Source organism: Triticum dicoccoides, chromosome 4A, assembly GCF_002162155.2.
Source record: "Triticum dicoccoides isolate Atlit2015 ecotype Zavitan chromosome 4A, WEW_v2.0, whole genome shotgun sequence".
In the NCBI taxonomy this organism is placed as follows: domain Eukaryota; kingdom Viridiplantae; phylum Streptophyta; class Magnoliopsida; order Poales; family Poaceae; genus Triticum; species Triticum dicoccoides.
The window spans coordinates 708,392,174-708,407,800 of NC_041386.1; the positions used below are offsets into that span (position 1 = coordinate 708,392,174).

A 15,627-nucleotide genomic window follows, 5' to 3' on the forward strand; every position below is an offset into this window, starting at 1 on the left:
ATGCTGGGGCTGGGGCTGGCCGTTAACGGGACTACCAGCAACATGCTCGTGTACCTGCTCAAGGAGTACCACGTGGACGGCGTCGATGCCGCGCAGATCACCAACATCGTCCGTGGCTCCCTCAACCTGGTGCCCATCGCCGGCGCCATCCTCTCCGACTCCTACCTAGGCTGCTTCCCGGTCATCCTCGCGGGAGCGGCCATCAACCTTCTGGTCTGAACCCTACCCAAAATATAACAAAATGGTCCACGTTACAGTTTTTTTTTTTTGACAGAATGGTCCACGTTACGGTTCAAAGTATATATGGTGGGAAACACATCTTATAACTAGGCCCGCTGCTCCTGAAATTGCTTGGAATATATTTCAATAAGGTTTGGTTATATGAACATTAATATTTAAATTGATACTCCCTCCGTTTCATAATATAAGAACGTTTTTCAAGCTATGTTAACTTGAAAAACGTTCTTATATTATGGGACAGAGGGAGTATAATATAAAAACCTAAAATACATAAGGTAATTCTAAAATTAAAAATATTTATTTAATATAAGAAAATTAATATAATTATATATATTTATTGAATATAAGTAACGTAATATATAATTAAAATATTTAGCCTTTTTGCATGGATGATTGTATGTTAAGGGGTGCCCTTGACATGGCATAGTTAAATGTTGAGATAGTGTTTTTAGTGGGATCACCTACTTAGTTATAGTATAGGAACATGTAAATGGATATTTTGATTAATATATAAGTAGAAAAATCAAAATGCATATGATTGTTGTATTATAATAAAATATTAATTGCATATAAGTAACATAATATGATTAAAACATTGAGGAATTTTCAAGCGTGGTCGGAACAAAATTGAAAATACATATGATTACTGTATAATTATAAAATATTAACTAAATATAACTGACATAATTAATATGATGAAAACATTTAAGTCTTCTTCGATGCATTGTTGCACATGTTTAGATGGGCCTTTGAGGTGGCATAGTTACATGCTAAGATAAATATCTTAGTGGGAAATCACCTATTTAATTAGTTATATATGATGTTCCTATATACTCTTTCTGCACTTGTAGAAAACAGGGCATTATTTCCGGTTTCAAAGGGCCTTTAGTCCCGGTTCTGCAACCGAGACTAAGCAACCGGGACTAAAACCGGGACTAAAGGAGATCCACGTGGCCGATGTGGGCGCCCAGGCTGGAGGACCTTTAGTCCAGGTTGGTGTCTGGAACCGGGACTAAAGGTCCCAGCCGCTGCCAAGGCCCGTCCGGCGTCCTAGCCGCTCGAACCGGAACTGATGCTCACATTAGTCCTGCTTCGTAACACGACCGAGACTATTGCTCTGATCTGGACAGAACCAAAGCCTTGTTTTCTACTAGTGCTACTGCGTCGCTATGCGTAATTACTTTTTAGTTTGAGTAATTTGCCATAGGATTCTCATCTTATTTTCCCCGCTAATAAAAGTAACAAATTGTTTAATGTATACCACCATTATTCAAATGGTTCTATGTCGAGAAAAGCATTCCGTGATCTGTATCAAAATAAGCATATGAATTATGCATGCATGATTACTTTGCACTTATCTGGCGATAATAGAAATACCAACCATATCTCATGCTCCCCACATGAAGGAAAGAAACCTCTCTTCAATTCAACTACCTCAATCCATATTATGATCCTTTCATATCCAAAAGTGAATAAAATATTTCCAGATTGTTTATAGTGATCGCTGCATCATTTTTCTCCGTTGAAAACACATATGTGCAAATACTTAACCGTGTGAGAAATAACTAAATCTTAGCCAAAATTAATTTTCACGGTGCCAACATTTTGTTTATATGTTCGCAACATGAAAATAAATCATTGTTTACCATTGTCGACATCTAATCATGACAATAACGAAACATGATTGCACTATACCTTTAAATGCTCGCGATGCCAACAATCCCTTATCACGATAAATTAATCCAACAATCCATAGATCAACCTACTTAGGTCTTACTCCGTTTATAAGATTTTGGAGGGTTCCTATGCGATTTTGACCCTTAGGAAGCTTTTCCTATGTATTTCATTCGTTTCATATGAATAAAATAAAAGTACTAGATTGCATGGAATTTTGTCCATGTTGCGCCAATACCTAAGGATTATTAGCATTACGTGAGATCACATGGAAAATTCCTAAGGATTTGAGTGGATAGGGCACCCAAATTATTTATCCTTTTTCCTATTCTTTCATTTGGAAATAATGTAAACGGAATGAGCCCTTAGTTATTTTCCGCATTCTCTGCCAATTTACGCAAAAGAAGAATTGAAGCACTTGAGCCAGGCAGTCTATGGCAAAATATCATATTTTGTTAATATTTTTGACAATGTGTTATTGTGCAGTCTTTTGTGCTGTTCACGCTCACCGCAGCGCTGCCATCCTTGCGGCCGCCACACTGCACATCACTGTCGGCCAAGTGTCAGCAAGCATCCCCGGGGCAGCTCGCCGTGTTGTACGGTGCCATCTGCCTTCTCGCCATTGGCGCTGGCGGGACACGTTTCAACATCTCGACGATGGGTGCGGACCAGTTCGAAAGCACGAGCGACAAGGACACCTTCTTCAACTGGTACATGGTCTTCCTCTACACCTCCTTCATGCTTGGCGACACAGCCATCGTCTACATCCAGGACAGCATTTCATGGGCCGTGGGCTTTGGTGTTTGCCTCGCCACTTCGGCGTTGGGCCTGGTCATGCTTCTTCTGGGCGTACGTTACTACCAGATGCCGGCAACAAAGGGCAACCCATACACAGAGCTGGCTCGCGTCATTGTTGCTTCCGTGCGCAAGGTTGGCATCAAAGTCGGCGGCGTACACGGCAGTGTGCAGTACAACGTCGGTGCCGGCGCCCTTGTGGACTCGGCCGCTGACGAGGCACCAAGCAAAAACTTAAGGTAGGCGGCATTCGACAGCTGCTTTCCAAACAGGACACCGGATTGGTGAATCATTCACTGGATCTTGTTTTTGTAGATTTCTGAATCGAGCCGCCATGATCACTGCAAGTGACGACAGCTCCAGGTCCGGAGATGGATCAGGTGGTGCGTGGCGGCTGTGCACAGTGCAGCAGGTGGAGGGCCTCAAGGCCCTCCTCAGCATCATCCCGGTGTGGTCATCCGGTATACTGTTGTTCATGTCGATCGGCGTGATGATCGGCATGATCGTCCTGCAGGCGCTCGCTATGGACCGCTCCGTTGGACCACACTTCAGCATCCCGGCGGGGTCGGTCGCCGTCAGCTGTCGCGTCTCGTTCATCTTGGCCACCCTGGTCCTGGACCGTGTTGTATTCCCTCTTTGGCGCAGGATCACCGGTGGCACGCCACCGACACCGCTGCAGCGCGTGGGCATCGGCCACGTTCTAAATGTCACTGCCATAGTCGCTGCCGCACTGGTGGAGCGCCGGAGGCTTGCGCAACCTGGCGTGCCCATGTCCGTGATGTGGCTCCTGTTCCCGCTGGGCATCGTCGGGGTCGGGGAGGCCCTGCACTTCCCTGGGAGCATGGCTTTCTACTACCAGGAATTTCCCAACACGCTGCGGAGCCTGGCTACGGCCATGGCTCCGATGCTCGTAGCGTTGGGATTCTTCTCGAGCACCATGTTTATGGACGTGGTGACGCGGATCACGGCGTGGCTGCCGGAGAACATAGACCACGGGAGGCTGGACAACGTATACTGGACGCTTGCGGCTTCGGGGACACTCAACCTTGCATATTTCCTCGCCTGCGCCAGGCGATACAAGTACCACAACCGAGCGGCAACATAGACAACATTATCATGTGCGTGGGTTGTTTGTCTACGAAATTGACAAGGGCTACCTCTTCGTGTGAGTTGCACCTTCCTACTTCGCAACAAAGTGAACAAAATGGATGGAACATCATAGCAAGGAAGAACTATCTAATAATATGCGCAATGGATATATTTTAGTGTCACGACATAGGCCTGTGTTGATTGATGAGCTCAACCTTACTTTATTACCAAGTGCTTATCAGTTGTTACGATCGGTCCAACGATCAAATGCTCCCCAATAGATATTACAGTGCACATACTTATGCATAGAAAATCCATGTACATACCACCACATAAATAGTCTGGTAAAAGCACGCGCTACCCAAAGTATAGTGTAGATCGTGTTTCCACATGTTGATTGTCGGTGTTTTGAGACGGTTAGTGTTGTTGAGTGATGACATATTTGTTTGGAGTGGGGCATGTGAGCGGCGGATTGATATGGTAAGGCAAGACATGGAGTTTACCTATATTCAGGACCTCCGGGAGGAGGTAAGACCCTACTCCTTCCGTTGGTGGTTGTATTTCTCGAGTTCACGCTGGCGATCAGGAGAATCCTCAGAGAGAAACGTTTCTTAGGTTACAACTTACAAGCCCTCGGCCTGGTGGTGGAGGAGAAGAAGATGGTGGTAGGTGAAATCCTTAGTTCTACGATGATCCAGAATATATATGTTTGATCACTCCAAAAGGTCCCTAGCTTGCCTTATATACTTGGTCAAGCTAGGGTTACATGGCTCGGGGCAGACCATTGGCGGGTTGGTTCCCTTTGGTCGCATCGAACCATGTCGTACGATGTTGTCTTGTCACTTCCGTGCTTGCAAGTTGATGCCTTCGTTGACCTACAACTGGGCTCGAGAAGCTGACTCGACACCTGGCCACGAATGCATTGAGTATCCTTCCTAGTTGGTGCACCCGTGTGCCACATCCTCATAAGTAGCCATTGAGTGCCGCACAACCCACCTGCCAGAAGATTATACGGGACTTGTTAAGTCTCTTTGCGTCTAGCGGGAAGCTACCCAAGAAGGAATTTCAGTGGTTGAATCATGGGGGCAGCATCCGGTCACATGGCCATGGGAAAATATTCCCACGATCTCGACTACAATGATGGACGGATCGTTGAAGGGGAATCGTGTGCCACATGACGCTGACCGAGGGTTGAGGAATCGAGGCACCGCTGACATTATTGTTTGCCATGTCCCAGTCTTGATTGGTCAGTCTTGACTGGCAAATGGCATCCTGAACAAAGGGACGTTTCGGCCTCCCCTGTGCCTATAAGATTCTTGCCGCTCTCATCTCCTAAACCCATGCTCCTCTCATCTCCTTTCTCCTGATTCCCTTGTCTGGTGCTGCTCACATGTCACTGAGAGAGAATCGTGAATTCTCCCTGCCCGCCTTGCCGGTGTCCAGGACTTACTGCGTCATCAGTGCTTTCGTCATGGTGTCTCCTTCCTGTGTTCCCTTGGGTACCTCTTCCAATTCACCAACATCCTCCTCAACACCGATCTCGCCGGAGGACCAATCGGATCCCTCCATGGGGGGAGGATCCGTAAGTATGCACGGATGCGGTTGAGAGGAGGAGGAGGAGCATGAGTCATAGACATAGTAATAGCCTTATACCCATATTTTAGGGATCAAGATGAACCGTATTACCCGGTTTGATCACAAAATTATAATTTGTAGCTCCTTGCCCGGTTTGATTACAAAATTATAATTCATAGCTCCCTTGAACTGAGGAACCAGTTTTTTTTTTGTATGGGAGTGAAAACATGGATAAGAGATGAAGTGAATTATGAAGAAATATAAGCAAAATAAATACATCATGAAAATAAAATAAAAATGTATTTTAGCTTGTCAACCAATCATAAAAACATCCACAACGTCAATAATTCACGTGGCACTCCAGATATAACTTGACCAAATAACCACGGCACACGTATGTAACAGTACATCAATGGAAAGAATATACACGCCACGCCTCAGTGCACACCACCGGCGTCGTGCTTGTGGTTGTGGCCGCCGACGCCGGCGTGCTTGTGGAGGCGGTGCTCCATGGCGGCCTCGCGGTGCGCGACCTTCTCCCGGTGCAGCTGCGCATCGGCCGCGGCGACCTTGGCCCTGCCGCGCTCGTGCGCCAGCTTCCGCTCGTCGTGCGACCTCGACGTCGCAGCCTCCACCTTCTCCGCCAGCTTGGCCCACGCTATCTTCGCCTTGGCCCTCAGCGCGCTCGAGCCATCCTTCACCTTCACCTTGGATTGCTGCATCTTGTTGGTGATCCTTATGGTTTTTTTGGATAGTCTTCCTGCAACCACCAGTTGTCTAGCTAGCTTGAGCTTCTTCTTCCTCTTTGTTTTCTTCTGGATCAGGGTGAGTTTTTATATAGGCGGAGTGGCGGTCCAGGTGGGTGAACCGTCGTGGCAAGGGTGACGGGTGAGAGGTTGCTGTTGAGAGGTCGGCCGACAGGGACCTGCTGTCGGTCGACATGGAGGAAATAAAAAATGAAAGGACGACATAGATGCATGCAAACTGCAAAGCCACTTCACTAGCGGTGAGACATGATAACGTGGCAAGCTGTTAATCAAAGTGGATTTGGCCGTAATGACATCCAAAGTCTAAAAATACTAGAAGATTCTTGGGAAGTTTTTCAACTAGCAAAAAATAGTTGAACAAAACAACGGAGCAAACAAACAAAATGCTAAACATCGTGTGGAATTTTTTCAAATTTATTAGTTGAAACATTGGCATTTAACAGATGGTGACAAAATGCCATTGCTAGAGATTGGAGAGAATGAAAACAAAGAGAGGATAGAAAAGCGAAAATTCAATTTGGTGCCGGGCTGGTGTGCACCTGGTGAACAGTAAAAATCATAAAAATAAAAATAAACAGATTTTTTTTCGTGGTGCAAGATACTCAAAAGCGTGATGTCCGTGCAAAATTGCAGGGTGTTTGTACATTCAAGGTGCTCATGCAAAAAAAGAGAAAAAATTGGGTGTCAAGAGTGTTGCTTTCAAAAGTTAAACTGTTCTTTATTAAAGTTAAGCGGCTAAAAACAACAGAGAGGAAAGAAAAGGCCAGCTGAAAGCGCAAGTAGTATACTCGAAATCGAACGGCCGAATAGTACAGTACGCTCAAGCTCTAGCCCTGATATTATCCAGCACAAGGGAGAACGAAGTTCCTCCTCGTCGTCATATCCACGACCAGGACCTTCTATTTGAATTTTTTTTGTCTTGGTGAATTTTCATTGTGTGTTTTGAAAAGTCATATATAATGATTTTTAAACACTAAGTACATATTGATTTTTATAAGATAATAGATTAATAATTTGTAAATACAATGACAAACATTTTTAAATACAACTATGAGCATTTTTCTGTAATCATTATGAACAAAAAGAACCTAATTAAAGAGAAATTAAGAAAGAAATAATAATAATGAAATAAAAATTGAACAAAGAAACAGGAATAGAAAAAACAAAAACAAAAAAAAGAAGACCGGTCCAGTACCCGGTATCTCGTGGGTGAAGGAACCCACATACTCCAGAGAGGCGACCGTGAGGAAAAGGAAATTTTTTGGCAGGATGAACCACTTGCAGGAGCACCGAAGGTGAGCGCAACTTATAACTCAAAATAAGCGAGATATAGTCGCCACACCGCATCCTCGTCAGGCCCCTCCAACCTAGTTCGATTATGTCAGTCGTCGACCTCTCCCCATTAGCTCCACCATGGACTAGTCTAAGCATAGCACTTTTTGGTCGCCGCTAGCAGGAGAAGGCTAGGTGGACGCATGAGTGGTGAAGTGGTTTGGCGTTGCTAGCACCCAACGTGTTCAAGTTATAGTGCAAAAATCAATGTAGTCCCATACTCCTCATGGAAATAATAGTAGTTCACTACTTGAAATACCCGGTGATCAATTTTGTTTACTAGTGGTGATAAATTTCAATGCAAACTGCTTTCCCTAGGTTTCAAAGAATCAAGGAATCAGTACATTTACAAGCCAGAACAATAGTTAACTTGGCAGCAAAAACCTATTCGCACTAAAATTGTTCTTTAGGAGGTTACTACCGAGGTTCCTGTTTTCTGATATTTTGAACAACAGAATAACACCAGTTTTCTCATCTTTGAAAGGATCAAACAAACATGTTTTATTTACACCGATGCATGCTTGCTCACTTCCGGAAAAAATTAGGGACCTGAGAAAAATGTTCAGTTGTACACAGGGCACCCCTTGACAATGATACCTTTAGCAGTGGGGCAAGAAGCTAGGGGACATCCATCCAAATCATTGCCCCACCAGTTCAAACTAATGTTCGCCAAGCCTAGGCACAAGTAAATTAAGACAGCCATGAACGCCAAACCTGCATCTAGTGCACCTGAGAGCAGATAATTGTGTCGTTCCCACCAGTCTCGTCGATATCTATAGGCCATGGTTTTGGGTACCGGGCGGAATATTCGGATACCGCCCGGTTACTGCGTTTCTCGCCACCCCACGAGAAACCTACATACCGAGCGAATTCTTTTGGATTTTTTCGAATTTTTTGAATTTAAACTCTGGCACTTAGGTTAGATACATTAGGAACTCCTGCATAACAGGCAGCGATTTGTGGCTTACTGTTAAGCGTGTCCTTCCTAACTTTTCTGAGGTGTGGCGTACATGTACGACCTAACCACTGCGCCAGGCTGCTGTTGGTGAAAAAATTGAGTCCAGGGATAATCTATATAAGATTTTAAAAAATTGAATTCAAAATTCAAATTCAAATTTCGTCCGAATTTTTTCCGGGATTTAGCGGTTACCGCGGTAACCGAGAATTTCGGTGGCCCGCGAGAAAAAATGTGCACTTGGGATCCAAATCATTGCTATAGACCACATAACCTGACAAAAACCCAACAAGTACCCATGTGGTGTAGTTTACTGCAGTGGCAGGCGGCATCTTGACGGTGCAACCGATCATCACGGGCATGTTAATGAGTAAGATCCAATTCTGGCTGGGGAATGCCTTGTGTGCAAACCATACCAACAGCGGAGCAATAGCACCTCCCAAGAAGAACCAGTTCACTGCCGAGTAAGTTCCCAAGACTCCGAATATTCTGCGCGGGCCAATAATTCCCCATATGACCGACGCCCTTAGGACGTGTATGGAAGGAATTTTCATACAAAAACATGCCCTAATTATCTTTTGTGGGTATACACGTCCTAAGGGCGTGCTTGGATTGGGTGTATCTGAACACACCGGTATTTAACTTACAGGTGTAATTTACCGAGCTGCGAAGGAGTTTCGGCTGGAAATGAACCGGAGGTTCGTATATTTTCTACAAAGGTATTTGAGTGGAAGCGACAATGCAAACGTGCCCTAAATTGTTCGAATGACACCTCATACGTGGTTTGTGGGAGTAAAATCCTCACGTGTTGATTGCCATATGCGACGACTGGCGGGAAAATCCTCACGTGTTGTGACAATCTAACCGAATTACTGAATTTCTTGGAACCGGCAGTGATCCGTGTTCATGACGTAATTTTGACGTGTCATGATCCATGACAGGTAGCTAGCCAGCTACTGGTCTTTGCTCAGCCAAATCAAAGAAACTCTTATGTACTTGCAGTAGTCTAAGAAAAATAATACTCTCTCCGTTCCTAAATATTTGTCTTTTTACAGATTTTAATCGTCTTTATAGAAATTTCGACAAGTGACTACATACGAAACAAAATAAATGAATGTACACTCTAAAATATGTCTATATACATCCATATATGACAGTTCATCTGAAATATCTGAAAAGACAAATATTTAGGAACGGATGGAGTAATAAATAATCATGGCTTGTGAATTAAGCTCAAGCATCAACAGTCAACCCTCTGACAAAGTAGTAGTATTAAGTTGTGTGTAATGTTAGCGGTTAAAACTAATCATGTTGCTTGCCGGAGATATGGGAAGTGTGTACCTGAAGAGGGAGACCTGCACGAGGTTGGACGGCCACCACATGCTCGCCGGCTCCACGAGGTACCGCCGGAATATGCCTGCCCACCCGAACCCGAGCACCTGGGTGGTGAGGACGACGAGGAGGGAGACGAAGAAGGTGAGGTTCTTACCGTAGGCGTAGACGGTGCCGGCGCCGGCGTTGGCGAAGATGGTGATCAGCACGTGCTCCTTCACGTTGAACGGCCCCGGTTGAGGGTGAACTCGTAGGGCCTGCCAAGGAAGAAGGCGCGCTCCGGCAGCGCCGCCGCCATGAGCTGGCCGAGCGGCACGACGGCGACCTGGGCGGAGATGGCGGTGACTGTGAGCGGCTCCTTGCGGTACCAGAAGAACTGGTTGAGGAAGGAGAGCACGGCGCAGGAGAGGACGCTGAGGACCCACATCCGGAAGGTGAGGACGGGGGTGTCCGGGTCGTCGCCCACGGGAACCGTCAGCGCCACCTGCTCGATCGGCAAGTTCTCCACCTCCTCGTCCAGCTCCGGCGAGCTGCGCGACGTCGACGACGGCACTGCATGGGGAGCAGAGACCGGTTAAAAAAAATTTAAGAGGTAAAGCCAACTTTATTAATCAAACACCACAGTATGTGGGATACGAGTCGGGGGATGAGGCTGGCCAAGCTATACATGACGCCCTGAAACTAAGGATCAAGCAAACTTAGCTAATCTATGTGCATCCATATTGGTTGCACGACCCTCGAAAGAAAAAATTACAATTCAAAAGACCGGTTAAATGGGGAGCTCCTATACCGCGCCTTCAGCGCCCCGCAAGAGAAGTGGCGCCCGCAGCAGCCGCTGGATGGGCCGGCCCACGTTCGCGCAACAACCAACGCGAAAAATGACCGGCAAAAATACATCCCGACTGGGATTAGATCTCGCGACCTCGCGCTTCCAAACGAAGAAGCTAGCCACTGCACCAGGTCACTACTATTGCCTGTTAACAGCGCGAAAGATTTAAAGAATATAAATGTAGACGCGTTATTTATTGCGCATTACATTGTAGCATTTATATTTTCCAATTATTTGAAAATATCTTCACATATTACAGATGGAGTTCATGAGCATGCAAAAAAAGTTCGCCTATTCAAAAATTAGTTCACCAACTCAAAAAGTTCATTTATTCGAAAAACAGTTTACGGATTCAAAAGAAGTTCATCGATTTTGAAAAAAGTTCATCGATTTGGAAGAAAGTTCATCAAATTTGAAAAAAGTTCACCAATTTTGGAAAAAGTTCACCTAAATTGAAAAAAGTTCATCGATTTTGAAAACAAGTTCATCGATTTTGGAAAAAGTTCACCTAAATTGAAAAAAGTTCATCCATTTTGAAAACAAGTTCATGTGAATTGAAAAAAGTTCATTGATTTTGAAAATAAGTTCACCGATTTTGAGAAAAAGTTCATCAATTTTGCAAAAAAGTTCATCAATTTTAAGAAAAACTTTAGAAAATCGTAAAAATTTCATCAAATTTGAAAAATAAGTTCCCCTATTCTGAAAATGGTTCATCAATTTGAAAAAAGTTCACGAGTTTCGAAAAATTCAGTTCATGGATTTATAGAAGAAGTCCATCTATTTGAAGAAAACAATTACGAATTTCCAAAAAAGAAAGTAAAAAAGGATAGAGAAAAAAGCAAAAGCAAAAGGAAAAGGAAAAAGAACAACAAATAAATTGACAAAAACATGTATGCTACCACATCTGGTGAAGTGGTGGAGTTGGTATAGGTCAATACGTTATAACCGCGCGACGCTGGTTCGAATCCTAGCTTTCGCGGCCTTTTTGCCGTTTTATATAGAGATTAAAGAACAGGAGTAATGGAAGTTGGGCCGAGCCCAGGTAGCGCCGCTGCAGGCGCCGGTTTGCGAAAACAGCTATAACCGGCGCCTGCAGCGCCAAATAGGAAATCCCGGTTAAATGGCCAGCAGCAGCGGCAGCTGGAGGCGGAATTGGGCCTAGGGCAACTGGGGCTATAGCCCCAGGCGTGGCCCAACTAGTAGTTATGCGTCCAGTTAATTTTTTTCCGGGAGCTCCTAACCGGCGCCTTAAGCGCTGATTCAGGCAGCTGGCGCTCACGCTCCGCACCCCATGGGCCGGCCCACCGCGCGCAGTAGAAGGAAAAAAGGTCCTGCGAAAATAACACACAAAACGTGCGGATACAGCCACTCGAACTCACGACTTACGGCTACACCACGAGAACGTTTTGCTAACCACTACAACCTGTGAGCACCAGGGACTACAAGGAACGCGAACTATTTAAGACCAATGCATCAGCACTATTTATTAGATTTGCGAATTATTAAATTTTTTTAATGTATTTTTCGTTTTTGTTCATGATTACAAAACATGTTCATAGTTTTCAAATTCTGTTCACAATTTTAAATTGTTCAGTGTACATAGAGATTAAAGAACAGGAGTAATGGAAGTTGGGCCGAGCCCAGGTAGCGCCGCTGCAGGCGCCGGTTTGCGAAAACAGCTATAACCGGCGCCTGCAGCGCCAAATAGGAAATCCCGGTTAAATGGCCAGCAGCAGCGGCAGCTGGAGGCGGAATTGGGCCTAGGGCAACTGGGGCTATAGCCCCAGGCGTGGCCCAACTAGTAGTTATGCGTCCAGTTAATTTTTTTCCGGGAGCTCCTAACCGGCGCCTTAAGCGCTGATTCAGGCAGCTGGCGCTCACGCTCCGCACCCCATGGGCCGGCCCACCGCGCGCAGTAGAAGGAAAAAAGGTCCTGCGAAAATAACACACAAAACGTGCGGATACAGCCACTCGAACTCACGACTTACGGCTACACCACGAGAACCGTTTTGCTAACCACTACAACCTGTGAGCACCAGGGACTACAAGGAACGCGAACTATTTAAGACCAATGCATCAGCACTATTTATTAGATTTGCGAATTATTAAATTTTTTTAATGTATTTTTCGTTTTTGTTCATGATTACAAAACATGTTCATAGTTTTCAAATTCTGTTCACAATTTTAAATTGTTCAGTGTACATCAAAAAAATTTCAATGGGTATTTAAATGGTTTTTCAGCGCATATCACAAAATTGTTCAATGTGTAGTTAAAAATTGTTCAGATTATATTACAAAAATGTTCAATGTATAAAATTTGTTCACCATATATCAAAAAAATGTATAAAATGTTTAAAATTATTTCAATGTATATCACAAAAATGTTCGCTGTGTAGTTAAAAATTGTTCATCGTACACCAAAAAAATGTTCAGTCTATATTTGAAATTCTCTAGTCGTATATAAATTTTTGTTCATGTTCTCAATAATTGTTCACGTCTTAAAAAGTTCATGGAATTTTAAAATTTTCATCTAATTTTAAAAAATGTTTATCGATTTGATAAAAGTTCATTCTATTTTAAAAATTTCACGAATTTTAAAGAGAAAATAAAAAAAGGAAAATGAGAAAAGAAAAAGAAAAAATGAACCAGAAAAAAAAAGAAACGCCCAGAAATCAGCGAGCAGTGAAAGCTGGTTTGGTGGGCTCTCGCGGCCTACGTAAATAAAAGAGCAAAAATAAGTAAAAGGACACAATCGCTACGGTGGTCTGTTGGTTAGTGCGCTGCTGTTTCAACCGAGATATCGCGAGTTCGAGCCCTCACATTCAAAATAAGGTTTTTGCTGCAGTCTTTTAACAGAAAGAAAAAGAAGGAAACGGGCCGGCCCAGCGCGACGCGGGGGTGTCTTTTAACAGAAAGAAAAAGAAGGAAACGGGCCGGCCCAGCGCGACGCGGGGGGTATGCGCCCGTTTGCGGCAACTGAAGAAACGGGCGCTTAAGGCGCCCGTTAGGAAATGCCTTTTTTTCCATTTTTGTAAGCATAAACGGTCCAGCCCCAGCCATGTAAACGCAGCCCAGGCATCAGTCCATACATAGCGCAATATAGAGGTTTCCCATAAACTGTTCGCAATTAGCCCACGATGTCATGATCGCTAGCCCAACCACACCGTTTCTTCTTCTCGCTCGTCTGATCAGGAAATAGATCTCGCTCAAGCGATCAGTAACTTATATTTCATTTGTAATGGTGTTGTACTTCTAACATGCATTTGTACGCGGTATTTAACGTTATTTGTAGTCCCTCCACAATTTTTTTATTTGCAGTAACTTAGTTTTAGCCTTAGGCTTTGAGAAATCCTGGTTCCGCCTCTGACTGGAGCAGAGGCGCGTGCGTGCATGCGTGGAAGGAGCGGAGAGCCGGAGACACCGAGCTTACAGAGTGGGGAGGTGATGCGGTTGCCATCCAGCTCCCCCTCCTCCGCCTCATGGTGGGAGCGGAAGGAGGACGCCATGGCTAGCTCCTCTTCTGTTCCGTGGCTGGCGATCTTGTTGATCCTCCGCGCGCGGTAATTCTTCTTGAGCTGTGACGACGTCGTTGCTGCATCATAGTTATATATCTAATCTAATCTAATCAAATCTAAACTATTCTAATCTAATCTATATCTATACCGCTATACCTTTTTATATTTTTTTTTACTAATAAAGCAAGGTGCGTTTCGCCAATTTTTTCATCCGTACACCGCCGAAAAGAATTTTTTTCTACCTGAAGTGGTACTAAATTCTTATGCGTTTTTCTACTAGAAAAAGAATTTTCATACGTGGGCCGCGCGCTGTGGCCCAGCGAAGCGAGCCCACTTATTTCTTTGCCGGCGCTGCTGGAAAAATTCTATTTTCCGCACAGGGTGACAAATAGTCAGCATTTCGCACATGACAACAATAATGGGCCGGCCCCTTTTTATTTTTTCTGTGTTTTACTTCTATTTCTATTCTCCTTTCCCAATCTATTTTTCCCTTCCAACTTTATATTTATTTTAGAACTTATTTCATATTTCAAAAATTCTAAAAAAAACTTTCATAATTAAAAAAACAAAATTTGCAGAATGTTCAAAATTCCGAAATTTTGTTGCTACTTTGATAAATATTCGGAACTTGAAAAAAGTTGCCGATTTTCAAAATCGTTTGATATTTCTAAAAAGAAAATGGAATTTCCAAAAATGCTCCAAATTTTAAAAATATGCGTGTTTTTGTGAAATTTTCAAAATTAAAAATAATATTCGTGTAGAAAAGATACACATTTTCTGAAAATCTTATGAATTTTCAACACATGTTCCCCTTAAAAAAATGTTCAGAAATTCAAATAATGTCCATGTTTTTATACAAAATTGGTTTTTTCAGGAAATGTTTGTGAACTTTATAAGATGCCACCTTTCATATTTTTTTCGCATTTTTTGAAAGTGCACATAGTTTTGAAAGAACTGTTCAGGATTTAAAAAAGAGTTCATGTTTTCTAGAATATTCAGAAACTTCGTACCTTGAAATCCCTGAGAGGATTGAAAGGAAGAGTAGATTGAATAACTAATGGGCCTTCTCTAACGTACGATGACGTAACAAAACTCTTAAATACCCTCAATCAATGAATGAAAAAAACAGCGGATTGATTCCTTCTCACGCCGCGAAACCGAAAAGCTAAATGTTTCTTTTTCGTGTGCACAGAGGGTTTTGCTTTCACATATATTTCCCACTGACTTAAAATCCATACTATTTTGTATTCCGTTGCAACGCACGGGCATATGTGCTAGTCAATATTAAAGGGAGGAGCATTTCTCTACTTTTTTTTGGTTCATGGTGGGACCCGTATATTTTTTGTACGTCGTGTTTCCTCATGCGGGCGTTCTCTAGCGTACGATGACGTAACAAAACTCTTAAATACCCTCAATAGATGAATGAAAAAAATAGCAGATTGTTTCCTTCGCATGCCGCGAAACTGAAAAGCTAAAAGTTTCTTTTTCGTGTGCACAGAAGGTTTTGCTTTCACATATATTTCT

The 15,627-nt window shown here is 43.6% G+C and overlaps 2 protein-coding genes and 1 pseudogene across 2 annotated transcripts; 1 reads left to right on the forward strand and 2 right to left on the reverse strand.

Moving 5' to 3' along the window:
- LOC119289813 (protein NRT1/ PTR FAMILY 2.6-like) lies at positions 1–4,003 on the forward strand. Its single transcript, XM_037569025.1, has 3 exons — positions 1–213; positions 2,401–2,948; positions 3,025–4,003. The coding sequence occupies exons 1-3, from the start codon at positions 1–3 to the stop codon at positions 3,812–3,814; spliced, it is 1,551 nt and encodes a 516-aa protein (XP_037424922.1). The 3' UTR covers positions 3,815–4,003.
- Positions 4,004–5,644: 1,641 nt separating this feature from the next.
- On the reverse strand, positions 5,645–6,168 carry LOC119289814. Its single transcript, XM_037569026.1, has one exon. It carries the CDS (start codon positions 6,093–6,095, stop codon positions 5,811–5,813), a length of 285 nt encoding a protein of 94 aa, XP_037424923.1. The 5' UTR covers positions 6,096–6,168; the 3' UTR covers positions 5,645–5,810.
- A 3,464-nt stretch (positions 6,169–9,632) lies between these two features.
- On the reverse strand, positions 9,633–14,094 carry LOC119284172 (annotated as a pseudogene).
- Positions 14,095–15,627: the final 1,533 nt, after the last annotated feature.

Coding starts and splice junctions, on each gene's coding strand:
- LOC119289813 (XM_037569025.1), top strand. CDS start 1: ATGCTGGGGCTGGGGCTGGCCGTTAACGGGACTACCAGCAACATGCTC. Junction 214..2,400: donor GAGCGGCCATCAACCTTCTG/GTCTGAACCCTA, acceptor GTTATTGTGCAG/TCTTTTGTGCTGTTCACGCT. Junction 2,949..3,024: donor GCACCAAGCAAAAACTTAAG/GTAGGCGGCATT, acceptor TTGTTTTTGTAG/ATTTCTGAATCGAGCCGCCA.
- LOC119289814 (XM_037569026.1), bottom strand. CDS start 6,095: ATGCAGCAATCCAAGGTGAAGGTGAAGGATGGCTCGAGCGCGCTGAGG.